At 39.6% G+C, this 21,070-nt stretch overlaps 1 protein-coding gene across 4 annotated transcripts in view; it reads right to left on the reverse strand.

The window, feature by feature from the left end:
* Positions 1-21,070, reverse strand: part of LRP1 (LDL receptor related protein 1) — a 222,721-nt gene that overhangs the window by 81,607 nt on the left and 120,044 nt on the right. For 2 of the 4 annotated variants that reach the window (XM_075265729.1, XM_075265728.1), the window contains exons 9-20: positions 19,487-19,676; positions 14,845-14,988; positions 13,359-13,595; positions 11,324-11,504; positions 10,972-11,194; positions 10,353-10,542; positions 9,491-9,616; positions 7,284-7,424; positions 4,776-4,901; positions 4,277-4,393; positions 1,813-1,893; positions 843-893 (exon numbers count right to left, since the gene is read on the reverse strand). In XM_075265729.1, the coding sequence (XP_075121830.1) occupies positions 843-893; positions 1,813-1,893; positions 4,277-4,393; positions 4,776-4,901; positions 7,284-7,424; positions 9,491-9,616; positions 10,353-10,542; positions 10,972-11,194; positions 11,324-11,504; positions 13,359-13,595; positions 14,845-14,988; positions 19,487-19,676 (1,807 nt within the window). The remainder of the gene's footprint in view (positions 1-842; positions 894-1,812; positions 1,894-4,276; positions 4,394-4,775; positions 4,902-7,283; positions 7,425-9,490; positions 9,617-10,352; positions 10,543-10,971; positions 11,195-11,323; positions 11,505-13,358; positions 13,596-14,844; positions 14,989-19,486; positions 19,677-21,070) is intronic. The other 2 variants (XM_075265731.1, XM_075265730.1) reach the window with 1 other exon arrangement.

Consider the following 21,070-nt stretch of genomic DNA (forward strand, 5'->3'; position numbering starts at 1 on the left):
AATAGGCTATAGCTATAAATAGTCTGTTAATAGCAGTATATATTGCCAAGCCATCCTTGATAATGTAGGTCATCCTTGGCAATTTGAATTAACTGCAACTGGTCCCTAAATTCGCGACAAAACTCATCAAGTACTTTAGTAAATCTAAAACCAAGCCCATGTATAAACTGTCCCCAACACATTTTAACTGCGGATGGCCTATTAAAGATTTAGGTTACAACCCCTGGATGTTCAGGGTTAAATCATTAAGTCCTTAGTCCAGAATGGTCCTAGGTTCAGATCGATACATGTATAAAGTGAGGTTAAGTATTTTCCAAAAAAACTGTTTTATTAATAGTTTATTAATCTGCTGAGCTCCTCCTGGTCTATAAATCTTGCCCACTACATGTACAACCTGAGAAGTTCCCTTTAAATGGGTACAGGTTGCAATACTATACACAGCCATAGGAGAAGAGTGGCGCCATTCCTATGGGGAGAAGGCAGAATCAATTTCCTGAACAATCTCTTAAGACTTCTATGAATTGGTATGCTGATCTGGTCTATGATAAATCCTTTGGACTAAGGGGGCAGCTATGCTTTGTATCAACAAGGCAGCAGCGGATGAAAGATTATAGCAGAAAGAGGCCATCAATGCACAAGGCTGACCTTTACGTGATACGCATGATGGTCAATGTATTAATAATAATTAGCGCTGGATGTTAATTGGCTCCATAGTTAAGGATAAGCTGATCTCCAGCTAGAGTCAGGATTCTGACTGGGCTCTTTCCAAGAGGATATGTTCACTCAAAGTCTACAAGACCACTATGACTGACTAGATGGTGCATGTTGACCTATGCACTAACCAGCAGACTTTGTACAGTTCTTTTCGTCAGAGCCATCCCCACAATCTTTTTCTGAAACAAAGAGAAACCAACCGAAGACAAGACAATCGAGACATTAAAGACATAGAACAGAAGCAATAACAGACATAAACATCATTACAGAGGACAAACACAAATAAGGCACAAAAATGAACATACGGCCTTGATCATGGACTCGTACCCTTCAGTCTACTGATCAGGCTAGTATGAGGTACCCGCAGGCTTCATACATAGATTTACCAGGTCTTATTCATATGTAGACAGGGACCAAAAATATAAGTATTTAATGTAATATTCCAGATTAATAGATTGTCATATAAACCATATAATAGCTGCACTTATTAACATATACTTATAGATCAGACCTCCTGACGAATGCCACCCAAGCAAAAGAAAGTCCCCATGTTATGACAATTCTGCCCCAAAAGAAGCGATCCGTCACACATCACGCCATCCACACAGACATTTTCCTGTCTACAAATGAACTACCTTCTTATCCCAGTTTATCCCACTTCTGGGATATACGGCAAGTCAGCTGTAATCTATGGAGAAATCCAACAGTAAGTGTTCAACCTTCCTGCAGCGCCACAACAAGGGAACTCACAAAGTACAACATGCTGGCCATTAAGACCAAGTGTCCATGTTATACCTGAACGTGAAGGGTCTTCCAGGGAGGAAGATACTCTTTGTAGCCACTGCCTGATATATAGTATGTCTCACATGAGAAACTTCTAATATGTTACCATAATATGGTAAAATGAAATTAAGTTATGAAAACTGGACAACCCATATAATGGAGAATACTATAAGAAATGAAAGGGTAGAGACGATTGTGTTACTCCCCATTAACTTCTAACTTCTTCATTAATATCTATCATGTCAAAACACACAATGAAAATGCTGTCATATATCAGCTATATTGGCAAAAGGGTGGTAAACCAGTAACACTTACCATTATCGCAGCGCCAATTTATGTTGATACATCGGCCATTGGTACAGGTGAACTGAGTAAGAGGGAAACAGGTTGGGTAGGCTGCCAAAGACAAATGAGAAAGGCAAAATCATTCTGAAATCCTCTATATGGAAGACCCCGATCCTGATCTGAGGGCCTTATATGTCAGCTCCAATGTCTATATCATTGTAGGTACTCAGACATGAGGCTAAAGCCTACCATGTATTTGAACAGAAAAACTAACATGGCAGGTGATGTGCCACGCAAAACATACCTTGATCTTTGACTTTGGATAGGGACTCAGTTTCTCATGATACTAATTCAATACAATTTTATGACATCAAAGCTTCAATTCACACTTTTTCCAAGATTTTCAAGCTGAGTATTAATGATAAACTACAACCATAGATTGTAAGCCCTCGCGGGCAGGGCCCTCTACCCACCATGCCAGTCGGTCACTGTTAGTATTATATCTACTTGTATATTTTGTGTATTGTATGTAACCCCCAAATGTAAAGCACCATGGAAATAATGGTGCTATATAAATAAACAATAATAATAATAATAATAATAATAATAATAATAATAATAATAATAATAATAATAATAATAAAAGTAAATATACTATAGCAACAACTAGGCACAAAAAATGCTGTTCAGAGAACATGTAGGCAGCTATAGGATGCAGACATAGTGACTGCAACAAGTCACCTCTGAACCAGTGAATGTTACTCAGGAGACAGCGGTAGAGCAAAGATCTAATAAAGCTGCACTGTGGATGTCCCTTATTAACATATCAAAGAGGATCTAGTAAAATCTGGGATGGCATGCCAAGTCAAGTGGAAATCTACAGAGAATGCCACTGCCCAAAGCCCCTACTATATTGTATTAGACAAAGTCATTTTTTTTAGTAGTGCATGGATGTGCATAAGAAGGTAATATCTATATTCAGTCTTCTATCTAAGATCTGAAACTGCACTTTATATACAGTATACGCTACACATCTTCACCATGTATACTATTACCTATAAGTGTATACATATAACCTAAAAAGCAGCTTTGGACAATACATAGTTGTCAGGAGGACCTTGTGACAATAAGGTTTCTCTGTAAGGGAAACCTGAGCGATCACTTTGGATCTGTGAGGGAAACCTGAAGGCAAGAGTTTGATTTTCCTGCAGCGACACCACAGGAGTAAATGAGAATTACACAATGCCCTTTCAAATCTATGGCTTGTAATGGGAGGCAGGACAAGTCCTCCAGAGCAATAAGACACTCTTCATAACAGCTCCACTCTTGCTCATACAGTAGATATGGATCCTAAACAGGTGAACACCCCCATTTTTACCTCTGAATTTCCTAGTAGGGTATATGACATTCAGTTTTTGTAACCAGATAACCCAATTTGTTTTAGGCCTGGTTCACCTCTGTGTTCGGTATTCCATTCAGGGAGTCCGCTTGGGAACCCCCAAATGGAATACCGAACGCATTAAAAAGCGGTTAGCTAAGTAATCACATGGACCCCATAGACTAGAATGAGGTCTGTGTGGTTTCCGCACAAAACATGTGGAGAGAAAAGTGCTATTTGCAGTACTTTTCTCTCCGCATGACTCGTGTGGACACCACACGGAAAACACACAGACTCCATTATAGTCTACGGGGTCCTTGTGGTATCTTAGCTAACCGCTTTTTAATGCCGAACACAGAGGTGAACCAGGCCTTATAGAGGAACTTAGGAAACAAGACCAAGTTCTTGGGTGTCTTCCTCATAACTACATAGCTCTAGCTACAAGACTCCTTTTGAAAATTGACCTGAACCCAATTTTGGTCTGTGAAAAGCAACCACAATGTGAAGTATAGTCTTGCATCGACAGTATGAAGAATGTTACAGCATACCGTGTTATACTACAAGAAGGGAGTGGGTATATTGTAGAAAACACAGCCATAAAAATGAATGATGAAGACAAACCGACCCCTCTCACAAGCACTCAGGAATACAGATAAACCCCTCAATGTTTTCTTGCCTGTTTAGCAGCTCAGATAAGATAGTAAATTGCACACAGAATATCCAAGTAGTGAGTGAGTCAGGGATTCTGGGAAGGTTTCAATGGGGGCCAGTTTAAGGGAAAAAAGAGTAACAGAAAATCTGATACAATAACTAAATTAACATGACAAAGAGTTCCTCCAGCACAAAGTCTTCCAAAGAGGCAACGGCTTCGTACAATGTAATTTCCCCTCGGAGAAGGAAAATTCTTTATTATAAATAGACTGAAAAACAGGGATTAGAAGCATCGCAGATAGGGGGCGCTCCTCTCCTCATCATTATGAGTTACAGTCTTATTAAAATGTGGGCAAAGCTTTTCAAACTGTGATATAAAGTTTCATATGAAATCATGGCATTTCCTGTCAGCCAATATAGATAAAAACTAAATTTTCACTTTTTGTCATCGTTACAACCACTCACCACACGTAGATGATTCATCGGAACGGTCACCACAATCGTCATCCAAATCACAAGTCCATGACGTTGGGATACAGCGACCACTTGCACAGGAGAATTGGTTCGGAGGACATGTGCGGGCTGTAAAGCAGAAGTTGGCGAAGTGAATGTGAGTGATGATAAATAGGGTTAATACAAGATCCAAAGTAATTCTTCAATTCCGGTCACACACCAAGCATTTCATTCTCCTGCTCCACCATAGGAGAAGAATAGTGAAAATGACAGAGCTTTGGATCTAATCCTAGACACCAATAATTCTCAAGGGCCCTCACTGACATATAATGGGGTCTGTCAGGTTCTGCTGCAGTGTCCGTCAATCTGACAGAAAGAAAAGCTCAACATTCCCGTCAAATATACCATAATCTCCAATGGAGGATTCTGATGGGAAGGATGAAATAGGTTCTACAGTATGAGAACAATAAAAACACAGTCCGCTCCTGTCATTTCTGCAGGATATTCTCACCTGAGCATGTAGAGTTAGATTCATCTTCTCCATTGCCACAGTCATTGTCGCCATCGCACAGCCAGCGGTTGGGGATGCATCTGTTGTTTTCGCACTTAAATCGATCAGATGGACAAGTGTGTTGATCTTGATAAAAACAAGACAGTTTTTGAGAAAACACTTCAAGTATCTGCCCTGTTCTGTACAAAGACAAGTAGGTGTGGGACTATTCACTAGAAATAATCATCCTGTGTAGAAAGAACAAAGACTATAGATGTGCAGCATGTTCAGTATCTACTCACTCATCATATTGTAGAGAGATGATATGGAGGTCTCAGCCTCTTCATAAATCTCTTGGTCCATGCACAGTCAGGCCATTTACTAAGAACGGTGCACAATATGCCAGTCTTAATAAATTTGCCACCTTGTGTGTGTTAAAATGATGGACTAATATGTGGATCCAGATGAGTACACATTCACTGTATAGTGGTATTATTTTAGCATTTAGCATTTTATTCACCATACTTAGACAGTGCGGTATATTATTTGTGCACTGTATGGCGGCCATGGCAGTGTTTAGCATCATTATGTAAAGAGGTAGGTATTATTTGGTTAATGCTGGACACTGTTATTTTCGATCCCTCTGTATGACACACTACTGTATGTGGTATAGATATTTGTACAGCGTATGAGATTACACCGTATGGAGGGCTAACAAAGTACCATCCAAAATAAGGCCACCCCTGTTGGCGATTAATGGGATCTAGATTGTATATGATTTACTTATTGTGAAAGAGAATGATAAGGTACTAAATGGTGAAAAACTAAAGGGATAGCTCCATTCGAAGTCTCATCTGGACACTGGATATAGTTTTTGACCTCTACTACCTATTTTAGTTTATTATAACACAGTAATCTTCCCCAAGTACGAGATGTAATTGCTACGCCGCACGCACTCTTCAGCGCACAACCTTTGCAGTGCCATCTACGTCTGCCATAGCAATTAAGACCCTAATGTGCTTGTAGAATGGCAGATAATTACACCCGGAGGGACAAGTGTCCCATTAAGACAGAAAATTACAGATATCTCCTCTTATAGACAAGGCATCAATAACATTCCAGGTGCCACAGCTCAAATATCCTTAAGCTGTAAACGGTTCTGAACCAAATGACAGACACATAGGAAGTCATTCTACATAAACTGCTGTCTCCAGTATAAAAACAAGTGCGATTTATTTTTTTGTGTTACCCCATTCTGAAACTGTATGTGAACAGAGATCATCTGTCCACATCTATCACATAGAATATGAGGGAGCAAGGCTAGGTGGTGACCACAGGTTAAATGCGACGTGGCCAAGTCCTGGGTGCACTGAACAGCAAATATGTATTAAAAGGAGTGATCCTGAGGAGTAAAAATTGCTCTTAGACATGCCAAGTTACATTCACTATGTTACCTACACCACAATAACATCATAGCAGTGGTGCAGAAGCAATTTTGGCAGTGGTAGACTCCCTTTAATAGCTGTGCAGCACTAAAACCTATAACTGAATGCATTACAATAAGAATCAGAGACTTCCCGAAGATACATAAGCTGGGAGGTCAAAATGTTCTGTTCCTTGTCTGAGAAGCTTTACAGGTAGTGAGAAGCTGTTATCAGAGGACGCGATAATGACAGACCATGGTTGCAGTGCCAGTGAGGCACATATCCAGAGAAATACCCTAATATTATATTTGTCATTTATTAAAGGGGTTATGCCACAATGATAGGATAGAGGATAATATCTGATTGGTGGGGGTCTGATCACTGATCCTATGTTGGCTGAATGTTGGAGTGCCACTAGGTGGATGGGACGAATCAGCACTCCCATTTACATCAATGGGATTAGCGGGGATGGTCGAGTGCCATACTGCGGCTATCTCTGAAGCTTCCACTGAAATAAATGGAAGCTTGGATGTGTCCTGTCTAGCAGAGGCACACCTACATTTAGCTGGTGCCTGCAAACTAGCTCTCTGTATAATGTGAATAGAGCTCCTATAAAGAGAGTAAATATAACCCCTTTAAGTCAGGTTTCCATCAGCATCTCCCTGAAGAATACTCCCTCTAAATAGAGCATGCCGCTACTCCTGGCATATTAGTTTATTATGTTTTCTTAGAATTCTGTGTTATGCACTTCCTCTGTTATTTATCCTACAAATATGGGAATAAACTGACAAGTGGGAGTTACCAACTGGGGGTGGGTCCATACACACTCTAACACTGTCCAATCAGTGCTGACAGGGTCAGACTGTGTAAGCACACGTCCCTTTAACAAGGAGAATGGAAACACCCAGTTGGCAATTTATTTACAAATATACAGGAGGAATAACAGAGGAACAGTGCAATGCAGAGTTATAGGGAAAGATACCCTAAAGTTTTTATTTCATGAAAAAAAAAAAAAAAAAAACATTTATGTAGTACAATAGCCACATGTTGTTGTTAAATGCATTGGCCAGTTGAAGACATGCTACTGCAAGCAATGGCTACTTACGGCATAGATCGGGGGCCTCATCGCTGTTATCTAGACAATCGTTGTCTCCATCACACTTCCAGCGTTCCTGGATACAGCGACTGTTCTTACAGGCAAACTCCCCAGGCTGACATTGGGGTGGAGGGATATATGAAGGGTTGGCTAGAAAATGAATAAAATATAGGTATGTCAAACTCACAGCTTGCTATGGAAAGAAATCCAATAAAAAAAAGAACCTAATTAAAATCTAGAGAAGCTATACAACGTTACTGTGCATCTCCTATAGGGAATACATTAAAGAGCAGAATGTATATGCATCATAGCAGCATCTGAGGTCTTATGGTCACCCATAACTAAATATATTGTATGAATGGGACTAACAGGAATCAGATTATTCTACATAATGATTAATATGGACAACAAAAACATCTATTAAAAAATAAATAATAATAATAATAAATTATTTTCAACAAAATAAAAAAAGCATAAAAAAACAAAGTTAAAAGCTGCTCAAAACAAGCACTGGCTATTCATTTATTCCATTTACTAAAATGAGATACTACGCATTCACCGAGTATGAAAATAAGTGTTAACCTTCTGCCGAAAGCACTGAAGTGGAACAACACCTCCATTGACTACATTGTCAGGAAAATCAGGAAGGTGTCTCTTTTCAATCAAGCAATAACTAATGCGCAATAAACCACTCAAAATGTATCATCCCCTGAATCAATAATAGGCGGCGATGCCAGGCGTTCACAAGCTTTTATTTATGCATCTGGGTCAGTGCAAAATGAAAAGCTTTACTTGAATTGGTGGCCAAAGCGTAGTCAGAAGCTTTCAAAATACTCTAACCCAACTTTGTGGACGGCTAGCGCTGTATTCTCAGGCTTTGTGGTCTGGCGCAATAAACAGATATCTAACCAAAGCAGGGCGTAACAAATAACTGATTATATAGGGGTATTCCCATGAATATAATCACATCTATATTTGTAGATAATTAAAAGTGAAACATTTTTGCAAATATAAGAAGCTAAAAATTCTGCAGAGTTTTAAAGATTTTCTCTAACTATCTCACTCTGTTGTCTTGATCGGTTGCCAATGGATACGACCAGAAATGCTGAAACTTTCTATGGTCGGGGACTTGTCAGGAACCCAGCTATGATTTTCTTGTTATAGCTGGGTTATCAGGCAGGGACACTACATGTATAAGAAGATATCCCGACCACAATAAGGAAATGATGGCTGATTCTCTGACCTTAGAAAGTTCCTGCATTCATGTTCATATCCATTGGCAACTGCTCAAGACAAGACTGTGACCACAAGATAGTTAGAGAAAATCTTTAAAACTCTGCAACATGTTTAATTACTTACATTTGCAAAAATGTTTAACTTTTTATCAAATACAAATTTAAAAATGGTTATGTTAGGGTAAATACCCCTTTAAATAGATGCAAGAGTTAAATTGCAAAAAATTGACTGAAATGGGAATTGATTGAATATAATTTTTTAAAGATTAATAACTTTAAACATATTAATAACGGAATATAACGTATTACCCAGTAACTTGACTTTAATTAACCTGGTGTAGGTGTTTGTTGCACCTGGATATGGGAGCTCTGAGCTGGTTCAGACTCCAGGTCACATGGTTGGAACCAGCCATTTTCTACTGGGTCACTCTACCTCCTCCCATCCTCTCTTGTTTGCACAGGTAGTTAACTGTGCTATGGGGTCTAGCTGACTATAGTAAAGGTAACAAGTAGTAAAGCAGGAGAGGTGGCAAGTGGTGGAGCGACCTATAGGACAGGGCTGTTTCTGATCACGGGATCCAGAGTCACAACCAGCATGGAACCCCCAAATCCAGTTGCAACAAATACCCGGACCAAGTAAGTTAACTTCAAGTCTCTGAATAACCCCTTAAAATACTGATGACCTAGCCTTAGGATAGGTCATCAATATCAGAATGGCAGTGGTCCAACAACCAGAACCTCCACCCAATGGTTGGTGGAAGTGTCAGCACTGTTCATATGATTGTGAGAGTGCAGGGTGTTGGAACCCCTCTAATCTTATATTGATGATATATCAATATTTAAGCCTCATAAAACCCCATATACAGACCAATAATTCCACAATATTCATTGTATGATATTCATATCCCTATAAGAACTTCATGAGATAACTGCTTTAAACTAAAGGTAGGAAGACTTAGGAATAAAACAATGATACTTTACCTTTACAGGTCACGTTGTCATCATCCAGAATCTGGTCTTCAGCACAAGCACACTGTCTGCCCCCGGGCACTGCCAGGCAAAGGCTACTACATCCACCATTATTTACGCGGCAAGCATTGGAGCCCACTGTGAAAAAAACTAAACGTTTAGCAATGAATAAAAGGCATAAAGAATAACAAAATTAAAAAAAAAAAAAAATCATTACCCCCGCCCCCACCCCACCCCACTTCTCAGATATGAAACTGTGATGCATATTAAACTCCGGCACAAATTAAAGACAGGAAGAATAAACTAGGCTTGAGCAATAACAATTCTCAGTAGTATAGTCCATGGATATTTCCCTTGGAGCAGGTTTTTATGTGTTCAGAAAATTTTTCTCTGGGGAGAACAGTTATGAAACCGACAGAATGAAATTGTTAGTTTTGTTTCCATCTATCAAAATGACCATCAATAGTTTTCATGCATAAAACAAGCAAAAGGGAAAAAAATTAGTAATCCTCTGACATATATGTATATATGTGTATGTATATAAATATATATATATATATATATATATATATATATATATATATATATGCCATACCTAACAAACTGAAAACATAAAGTAGATGGCAGGATATAAACAACACGTTTGGCATAGTAAATGCACAAAACAAACACTTAGTCAACAAAAGGCGTAGGGGGAACACTCAAACTTAGACTAGTGAAGAACAATGCTGCGACTTAGAGACCATGACAAAGTACTCCATTCACTGCACACTACATAGTACTTGTATTGTTAGCAGGCACTCCTCCACAATTGGGGCAATGCCGAATAGAACCATATATAGTAGTTTGGACCCCATGTTGAGGATATACTCACCTTGCTGCTGCTGAGCGTCATACATTCGGATTTCAAAGATTGGCGGCCTCTCATTCCTCAGCAGAGTGACCGTCTTTGTGGCTTGATCTAACCGATAAATGCTGCCACTCCTGTACTCTGTCCAGAAGAGGTAGCTACCATAGTGGCATAGGCCAAAGGCGTGGTTCAGTTCTGAACCTTCATACACAGCCTAAAAGAGAAAAAAACATTTTCACGTAGACTCATGAAGACTAGAAGGAAAGGTATTGGCATTAGATACAATAAGATGGCACAGTTCTCTCCAATATAACTAAGGACAGCCTACAGTCTACTCAATTGTGTTAAAGTGAACAAATACATAGAAAGACACAGTCCATTTGTCTTGGCAAGAGGTCCCTTTTCTTCACTGGAAATGATGTACTCACAAGACAGTGGCCATTGCCAATGTGAATAGGTATCTCTAAATATATGTGTATCCCAATAGGATGGTTGAATAAGTGCTGCCTCCAAATGATACAGATTGAGAAAATCTGATAAAGGGAAAGTTAGCAATATTCTACCAAAATAACGGAAACAATAACAGCTGAGGTTACAAATCAGATCAATAAGAGATGGGTTTTTTTTGGAAGATGACTCCTACCTTGCGACCAGTGCCATTGAGGTATACCATTTCAATACGGTCATAGAAGGCATCTACCCAGTATAAAATTTTCCTTGGAATGTCTATGCTCAGTCCATTAGGCCAGAGAACAGCCTTAGATGTAACAAATACATTGCGGTTAGAGCCATCCATCCACGCTCTTTCGATCTTTCCACGTTTGCTGTCTTTAGGATCTTCTTCCCAATCAGTCCAATACATCCACCTTAAAAAGAGGAACGTGAGGTACATGAGATCCACACAGTATCTAATAAATCTCTCCTAAATGTATTCTCTGCCTGACTAGGCACATTTTTACTGAAAAATGAGAAATACATAAACATAAATGTCTTACCCATTCAATGGATCCACCACAATAGCTCTAGGATGGGTCATCTTGCCCTCCACTAAAGTTTTCCTGGTTTGAGATGCCTTCTCTAAGCGTGCCACACTGATGGTCTTTTTTGGGCCATCATCTGTCCAGTAGAGATTGTTTCCCATCCAGTCTACAGCAACACCTTCTACATTATGGATACCTTTAAAATGTGAAGAAATTCAATATAAAATTTCAACATGTGTCCCAATTATTCAAGGAATAATCCCTCCATACATGAGAAGAGGAAAAGGGATATTGCAGTATGGCACTGCACCTTAACTCAGTGAATTCCCTAAAACATTGTAACTGGATGTTAAAGCTATAATATTATCACTCCCATAATTGATATCTTCCAGGGCCATATCTTTTTAGCCAGTGGGCCGATTTCAAAAATAAAAATTGTGAATAGCCACAGTGAGATCAATTGAAAGGGTGTGGGGTTTCACCACTTTTTCATAGTCGCTCGTGACATTTTTGCACTGGCTTTGTCTCTTTTCCAAAAGTGAGCAGAGCCATCGCCCACACCATGTCAATGTCCATTGACACAAGAGAAGTGGCGTACATGACCACAAAATCTATGAGCACCGGAAGGTTGTCCATTCATGTTGAGTCGCAGCAGAAATCCAATTTTGGTTGGCGCTAAGTATCTGTGGCTTTTAAACAGTTACACAGACTGCAGAAAAAATATATCACACCCGCTGGGCAAATATAGAAACAATAACATAGAATAAATTCATAGCACCAGATGGAAAGCTAGCAAACAAGCAAAAGCACATGATAAAGGAATAATACAGGTGTCTAATGTGTAAATTGTACACCACACCCTGGCAATCTGCTAGAGGATAGAGATCCAGACAGAATTGTGACAGTAAAATATATAGAGAGAGACTGTATTACAGAACACATATACGCATATAATAAGTAATAATAACTAGTGTTGAGCAAATAGTATTCGATCAAATACCTCGCTCCTATAGGAATGCGTGTAAGCGGCTGAACACCAAGGGGTTAAGCGCAGCTAATATTCACTGCGCTTAACCCCTTGGTGTTCGGCCACTTACACGCATTCCTATGGGAGCGAGGTATTCAATCAAATACTATTCGCTCATCTCTAATCTCTAATAATAACATATAAACTACTTGTTTTACAAAAATTTTCAGAAAGTATTCTTTAGATAGAACCAGTTTGAGCTTTAGTGCAGGTATGGTGAAGGGTCGCCACGGTATATGCTGGAGCAGCGCATTTATTATGCAAGAGGCGTGAACTAGTGAAACCAATTATTCCGTTGGCATATATAGGCATACAGTTATCTTGGATGCCTGTTGCAGTGCGCGGAGCATTCTGTATTGATTTATTTGTTTGATTGATGTTTGGTAGCAAATAGCATCAGCTCTTCGCAGCACTTGCAACCAGTGTGGGTTGTACATAAATAGCACCAAAGGTAATTTTGACTTTTTTCCAAGTAAGAACTCTCATCTACTCAATTTGGCTAGTATTCCAATAACTTAACACCCGCGAATGAAGAAAATGTCAAAGCTCCGAACTATAAATGAAGCGGTAATATTGGTTCTCTTCCAGGCTGACTCTATAAAAAGAGCTCTAAGTGACAGCGTCAGACAGGCGTCCATGGACCATCACACCTGGTTAATTATGTGGAGCGTACCAGGCCGGACAGCTCATGTCACACAGAAAGAATGCACAAGCCTCTGGGAATTCGGGGGTAGGGGAGATGGAGAATCATTTGGCAGAGAAAAGGGATGGTTTTATCATTTCTGTGAAAGAATCAGACTAGAAATACAACACTGACTAACCGGGACTACTCATACGGAAAGCCCTGAACAGGCAAATACATGTGAAAAATCCTGATCAGAGAGAAACGGCATCATTCACGACACTGGTAGGGCACAGAATTGAGTTAAGCACCATCATGACAATGCCTAAGACGATAAGGCTGGACATTACAAATAAAAATATTATATATTACCAATATAGAATTGGAAAGCTTGACCTCACCTTCTTGGAGAATATTTTCACGACCAGTCCCATCAATCTTCTGTCTTCCAATTAAAAAGCTTGTGGTGTCTGCAAAGTACATGAACCCATACTCTGCATGAAAGTCCAGGGCCCGGGGGTTCATCAAATTCTCAATAGGTATCATGTGTTCATCTGGAATATTGGCTCCCATATCCATCCCTCTGATGATGCCCGGGCGTCCTCGACCATAAACCAGGAAGAGTTCATGTTCTGGCTCTAAAACATGGGAAAATGTCTTAGTAGTGTTGATACATGTACAAAGGAAGTTTCCTTACACAGGATTAAGTGTCGTCCTGAAAAGACTCCAAGAGCGTTGTACATACACAGAGCAGAGCCAGCATAGTAGCGGAGATTCATTTCTAATAGCTTTTACAAAAGGACCTGTCAACAATGATTTCATCTGATAAAAAAAATGTTCATTTACTCAAGGATAAAAGGAAGTGTTCAACGTATGATTTATGGAAAAAACAAGTTTCACTGTATTTTCTTAAAATAGAAGCTCTAGGAAAGTCCTGTCGAAAGCGTATCATGGTACAGCCCATAGCCCAAACAGCACCAGTCTTTTCCAAGGACAGCGTGCACTACTGCATTTCATTTCTACCGAAATTAGACTCTCAGCTGCAAAACCAGACAGCCACAGTCAATGGACAAGAATGTGCGGTTTCTAAGAGGAAAAAAACAAAAACAAAAAACAGACCTCCTTTCCTAATTTTTTTTACAATCCCTTTAAAAAAATGACCAGTGGGATGTCCCGATTTGAGATTTTTAGTATGTATTTACATTCTCCCCAAAATAATTCTGAATAATTTTCTTCTTAGACCTTAATATTGTGCTGCCCCTTCTGTTATTTAGGAATAAACTGGCAAGTAGTCATTTTTGCTTACTAAAAGGGTGTGTCCATACATGGTATGACACTGACTGAACAATATCATACTGTGCGGACCCGTGCCCCAAATGGTAACACGGAGTTGTTATTTCTAGATGTAACAGAGGAATAGTGCAATGCAAAGTTCTCGGGTGATTTGAGGTTAGGTTCACATCTGCGTTGGAGTCTCCATCACAGTGACCACCAAAAATCACCTGAAGAAAATGTGCTGCAAGTAGGACTCTTCTGTCTGGCAGTTTCAGCTTAAAACAACCCCATGGACCGCATTATAGTGAATGGGGTCCACGAGGAACCATTGGTGTTCAAAGTTTTAGCAGCTTTACCCAAATACATTGAAAGCCAGCAAAACTGGGGTAAATACACTTTAGGGAGAGATCTTCATTTATTGTCAAAATAAGTCGTTAATACTAAATGTATGAAAACCAAAGATTAAGAGATTAAAAATAGCAAATGTTTGAGTAACAGGGAACAGAAATCAACATGTTTAGGAAATGAAAAGTAATATAGGCATGAAAACTAATGTCAATCTCATTGACACACCAATAACTTATATATAGTATCTGTCTGAAAGGTGCTTACTTTTACATGACTTGCCATCACTGCCAAGACTGAACCCTGATCGGCAGCGACATGTCTTGGTCTTGTGATTGCTGCCAAGAAGACAAATATCTGAGCATCCTCCGGGCTTCTTATACTGATCCAGTTCACAGGCGTGGCTCCGTACTAGAAATAAAGGAAAAAGATAGGGATGACTACAGAGGCAGGACGACAATACTTACATTACAAGGTAAAATGCAACCATTGCGTGTAGTGATACTGGTTCACTCTCTAACAAGTGGAAATTTTATTTTTTTGTAGGGCTCACAATCTACATTTCTGCATCGACCTATCAGTATGTCTTTGGGGTATGGGAGGAAATCCACGCAAATATAGGGAGAACATACAAACTCCTTCCAGATGTTTTCCTTGGCAGGATTCAAACCCAGAACTCCAGCACTGCAGGGTTGAAATGTTAACCACTGAGCCATCATGTTGCTCCTATTACGTGGAAATTTGTTTTAACACTAAACTTGTGTAAATTGGCCCTTGGCTTGAATTACCACTACAAAGCCTAAATTAACACTAATATTCCAATGGAATTTTTATGAGGACAATGGCTATCTATATTCCCTATTTAGGTTTACTATTTGGACAGAGAAGCCTTCCCCATTTAGGATCCTCCACTAAGGACCACAAGGGAGAGTCACTCTGTCCAAGTAGTTTGTGTTTAAAGTTGAGTTGTCTTGGTATTACATGGGTGGCCATTCATCTGAACAGCTGTGATCTTATGTCACGTTTACCTGGCCAACTGCAGCTTTCTCCAGAAAAATCAGATGTTTGCCAGGAGTGGCAGGAACATGGCCGGGGGAAATGAGGTTTTTGCCCCAGGGAACACATTTTGAAAAGATTATTTTTGATGTCCTAAAGCCTAAATCTGGGTTCACTTCTGCGCCTGGAGTGTCCACTAGATACTTCAATGCAGAGACTGTTTAAAATAGTCAGAGAATGGTCCTGCATGGGGGACTTTTTTCACTACCACTTTCAGTTTGTAAATGGCAGAAACCCATTATAGTTAATGGGGTCCACCAATGTCTCTCCGACTCTCCGTTATTTGGGTCCCTGGGCGGACCAGAACGATGTGGACCACACAGCTACTGTTAACCTAGAGTAAATAGGGAATGTAGACAGAAAGTGTCTTCAACCCCTTAAGATAGGATCTGACCAAAACAAATAAAGACTATAATGGCTTTTGTGGAGGAGAAACATACGTGAATCTGTGTGCTCAGTGACAAGTCAAGACATCAGATTGTTATATGGAAGTAATTTATTATGGTAATATTTCTGGTAGCCTCGTGTGGGTCTCGTACAAACATACACAATTATGGCTATAAACTGATTTTTACAGAATAATAGTACATTTTCAAGATCTAAAAAATGACTATAATGTTATGATTATTGGTTTAGGAGTTGTAGCATAAAGCACTACATTTTCTAGGAGAATATTTTGCAATATATTTCTCAACGGCAGATCACACCTTAGTACTTCCAAATGAGGGAGCAGACAAAGATGGAGAAGAGTACAGAGTTGATCTATGTTATGGCAGTAAAGGAATATAATGGCCAAGATTTATTATGCCTTGTACGCCAGTCTCCGGAGCTAAATCCAGGAGAAATTGTGCTTTATCAAGAAAGCAAGAGAGCAGGTAACCACTGGGCCGCCAAGGAACTGGCTCCATGGATGTAAAGCAGCAAATAGTCACTGTGGCAGATATACTATAACAGGTAGTGAACTACATAGCCTATAACGCACCAGATTTATCACCATGGCTGTCACCTGGACCTTAAAGTAATGGTTAATCTTGACTGTATCCTCCCTCCATGAGTTATAAAATGACCTTAACGTGAACTGCCATATTGTGTAGTGTCTAGAACAAGATGCGGAAAACAGGCATGTAAAGGCCTGTCCAAGTCTGTAGGGAATGTGCAAGTGCCCGAATGATAGAAAATATACACGTAACGTACACAAAAGCAAGAGAGAAATATTGGCATTTCCTGCCAAACTTAGCTAAAGAACTAAGCGTAGAAAACACATAAGAATGCAATGTCTATCTGTTCTTTCCTTCAGTTTTATTTTTATTTTTTTGTAGATTGTGAACCCCATATAGGGATCACAATGTACATTATTTTCTCCCCTATCAGTATGTCTTTGTAGAATGGGAGGAAAGCCACGCAAACACAGGGAGAACATACAAACTCCTTGCAGATGTTGTTCCTGGCAGAATTCGAACCCAGGACTCCAGCGCCTTCCCTTCAGTTTTATCAGAGCCCAGATCATACGATACAATGACATGCCATGGTAAAAGCCAAGGCACAACACAAGAAACCGCTATCAAGAGAAACAACTTATAGTCACAGACTTGTAACACATCCAGGAAAGGAATGGTTAACATAAATGAACAAATAAAAAAAAAACAAAAAAAAAAAAACATTGCAATAAATAAGAATTATTAAAGTTATGAAATGCAACCTCAAAATGTCACCGTGGTGTTTGTCACTCTGCAGGTAGCAGATAGAAGCACAAATTATGCTGATGCCGTCTCCACAGATCTAGGTTAATGGGATGAAATACTTTTTTTTTATCTGGATTTGCTTATTTCTGGATGCTTAGAAGAATGTGGGGCAGATTTATCATTAACCACTTTTTGCTTCCATGCTTAAAGAAGATCTTTCACCACCTTCACCAACTGTAGTTCTTATCATCTGTTATAGACACTGCTTCACTAATACTGGTACAGTTGGAATTTTTTCTCTAGCCCCCACCATTCCTGAGCAATCAATGCTGTTAAGTAAACTACTATAAACTATTTAGGCTCTGTACTGTCAGGAGGATGGTGTCAGGCAGGAGCAGGCAAGGGGGTGATTCTGAGCTCTGACATTGGCTGCCTCTGATTGGACCTCTGAATCACACCCCCTGCCTGGCACCGCCCTTCTGAAATTACAGACCTTAAAGCACATAGGGCAACAAAACTAACTGCACTTGTTTCTTGGGAATGGTGAAAACTAGAGAAAAAATTCCAAATGTGATAGAAATGTGGTGCAGCGGCTATTAACAGAGGCTAAGAACTAGAACTGTTGAAGTTGGTGAAAGGTTCTCTTTAAGATTTGTTACTAAATGTACTATGCCAGGTGGTGTCACAACTCCAGTTCATTTTCCATGTTTTAAAAGTGCATTTACATCAAATACATACACTGTATGGGCAAAAAAATTGTGACACCTACACATTACACTTACAGAGTCACCACTCGGCAGCTAAAGTAGCTTCTCCCCTTTTGGGAAGACTTTTGGGGTTAGACACTGACGTTGGACAGATATTGGCTTGCAATCTTCATTCTAGTTTGTACAAAGATGTTTGATGGGGGTTGAGGTCAGACAGTCACTTTTTCCACACAAAACTGACCTAACTATGTCTTCATGGATTTTGCTCTCTACACTGGGTCACAGTCCTGCTGGAAAAGAAAGGTCCTTCCCAAAACTAGTTCCACAATTTGGAATCATAAAATTGCCCAAAATGTTGTAGTAGATTAAATCATTAATATCCTTCTGTGAATCTAAGGGGCATAGGCCAACCCCTGAAAAACAGTCCCATAGAATTATCCCACCAAACTTTACAGTTGGCACAATGCAGGCAGGCAGGTAAAATTGTCTTGACATTCCCCAAAATCAGACTCTTCCATCGGAGTGCCAGATAGCGAAGCGACAGACTGGTTGAAATACTTCATACAGTTTATTTTTCTGATTAAAATCCGACTGACCCCATTAAAAGTCAACAGGGTCTATTGGCAATGGCACTAATGGTGTTTTTTGTGAGGCAGAGTTGTGGCTTCTGTAAAATGGAACCAGTCACAGTAAACAAGTGATGTGATCTGCAGGCAACATGTTATAGTGCGTGGGGAGATAATCCAATTGATATATCACTTTGTGGGAAAAGATTCAATATAATTCCTTAATACCTGCTCATTTTGATCTTAGAAGAGCAGTGGGCACTCCTACTCAGTGAGCAACAACTACGTCTGCAAGCATGCTTATCTGAGGAGGTTTGTCAATTACAGAACAGGACCACCTACAGGACTCCTAAGCCTGAAGTGCAAAGAATGAATTACAGGTAATACAGAATCATTTCCCACAAATCTATAAATCTATCTGCTCTATTCCTGTTGTATAACATACAGAATGATCCATGTAACTGGTTATTTAAAACTTCTTGTCCCTTTAAAATAGAAGCCACAATGCAAACGTGAACATAGCAAAATTTGGCAATTTTTCCATCCCTGCTTTCAGCAAATTATAATAAAGCACCAAATAAAATGCTTCTATGTCAAGAATATGTGCCCACTGGCTCTTCTACTGTTAGGAAGCCACTACATGTATGTGTATGTGAGTGTCAGTACTGTCAGGAGTTGCAGTTTTACAGCAGTTAGAAAAACAAGGGTTATCTATTTCTGTCCTATAACCCATATTCTGGGTTTAAGCCCTAAAGCCTTGACCATGCATTTCTATTTAGTACTAAATAAACCCAACAACTCGCTTTTTGTTTGAATGCTCTTATCTCATTTGTTAGAGATCAGCAGGAGAATGTCATGAAAGAACATCCACATATCCATCATGTCTTCATAATCTTACCGGTTGGCTGTCTGCGCTGGTGATAAATGTGAAGAGCTCCACCTTTGTCCACCCTGGTCACCACATGGTGCTCTGAACTGTTGAAGCGGTTGACACGAATCACGCTGGTTTTTTGCTGAGCATTGGCATGGTCTGTATTTGTAGCATACAAATAGTTCTCAAAAACAGTAAGGCCATATAAATGTTCAATCTAGAAAAAAAAAAAAAACAAATGTAAAATTATAATAAAGAGGAAAATATAAAGCCAAGGAACACGGCATTAGAAAAAAAACACAAGAACGCATCCAAATCAGAACCATTTTATAGTAAGAAAAAAATCTGCCAAGTGACTGCGACGAGAAGATAATCAGGATGTTAAAACAAAAGTGTTAGGAGAATTTGACTCCTTGTTCGTTCCATGCTATAGATACATGTTATAGGTTTCATATTTTTTTACCCATAATAGGTTGTGAGAAAGTGACAGGCAGAGTGCTGGAGTCCCGGAATATCTCCCATAGATTCCTGACCTATGTGTGGTCCAGGGAGGATCTTGAATAAGCTGCAGCCCAGGTGTGGGTCCTAAGACGCGTTACTGGGCCATAACAGGCTGCAGAGCCTGCACTTCAGGGCAGATCCTGGAAGAGAGGAAGTGCCTGAGTGTGTCCTGACACTGAGATCCTTGTGTTATGGTACAGAAGTGTTTTGACCGATTCGTGTGGCTGTTAGTACCCACACTTATAGTTAGTATTTTCTACTTAGCGCTCGGACGAGCAGGTTTTGTTTTGCCTTTTTGCCTAAAGTTAAGGCTTTTATTTTGTTTACCCTGTGCCTGACCTAAAGGTTTATTTATTTTGCTGGTTTTTAAATAAACCAATTTTCTCTGCAAGATTTGTGCCCCAATCTCAGACTAGTTGGGTCCGCACCACTGCTTCTACCGAGCTACCTTCCCCACACGGTTTACAAAATTTACAGGTTTATAGTTGTTCAGGACAAAAAATTGATGGTCTAAGTCAAGTCATCAATATCAGATTAGTATTCAATGATCGGCTGATATGAGCACAATACATGGACCCAGAAGTAGATGGTGCAGTGGTTGTGTTGTTCTTCTGCAGTTCAGTTCCCAATGTCTGGTCTTGGATAACCCCTTTAATAAAATGATGATTCTGCAATGCAAAACCGTGTGCGCTATGGAAACATTGGACATTTCTATAGATTGAATGACTTCATAAATCAACTAAATGGGGAGAGAAATTGGTCTCCCATCGCTGCTTGCTTTAAGGCTGACTTAATAACATTGCAGACTGCTGGAGATGCTGTAAGATAACATCAAAGAGAAGATGACATGGCCTGACATGGGTCATCCTCTTGACAAATTTTCTCTATTCTCTCCAGTAATACTTCTCAGAATTTGATGGAGGATCAGTATACATCCTACGATACTATACTGAGCCAATAACCAATAGTTTCTGCAATATCACAGCATGTGTAGGCACCTTAGAGACCTGTCCACGAGAAGGTATCTGGTGATTTATTACTTCATTAACAGTATCTGATGAGGTACAGACTCCAATAAAAGGTATAAAAACAGACCTAGGAGAGTGTCTC

Source organism: Leptodactylus fuscus, chromosome 2 (assembly GCF_031893055.1).
Source record: "Leptodactylus fuscus isolate aLepFus1 chromosome 2, aLepFus1.hap2, whole genome shotgun sequence".
Lineage (NCBI taxonomy): Eukaryota > Metazoa > Chordata > Amphibia > Anura > Leptodactylidae > Leptodactylus > Leptodactylus fuscus.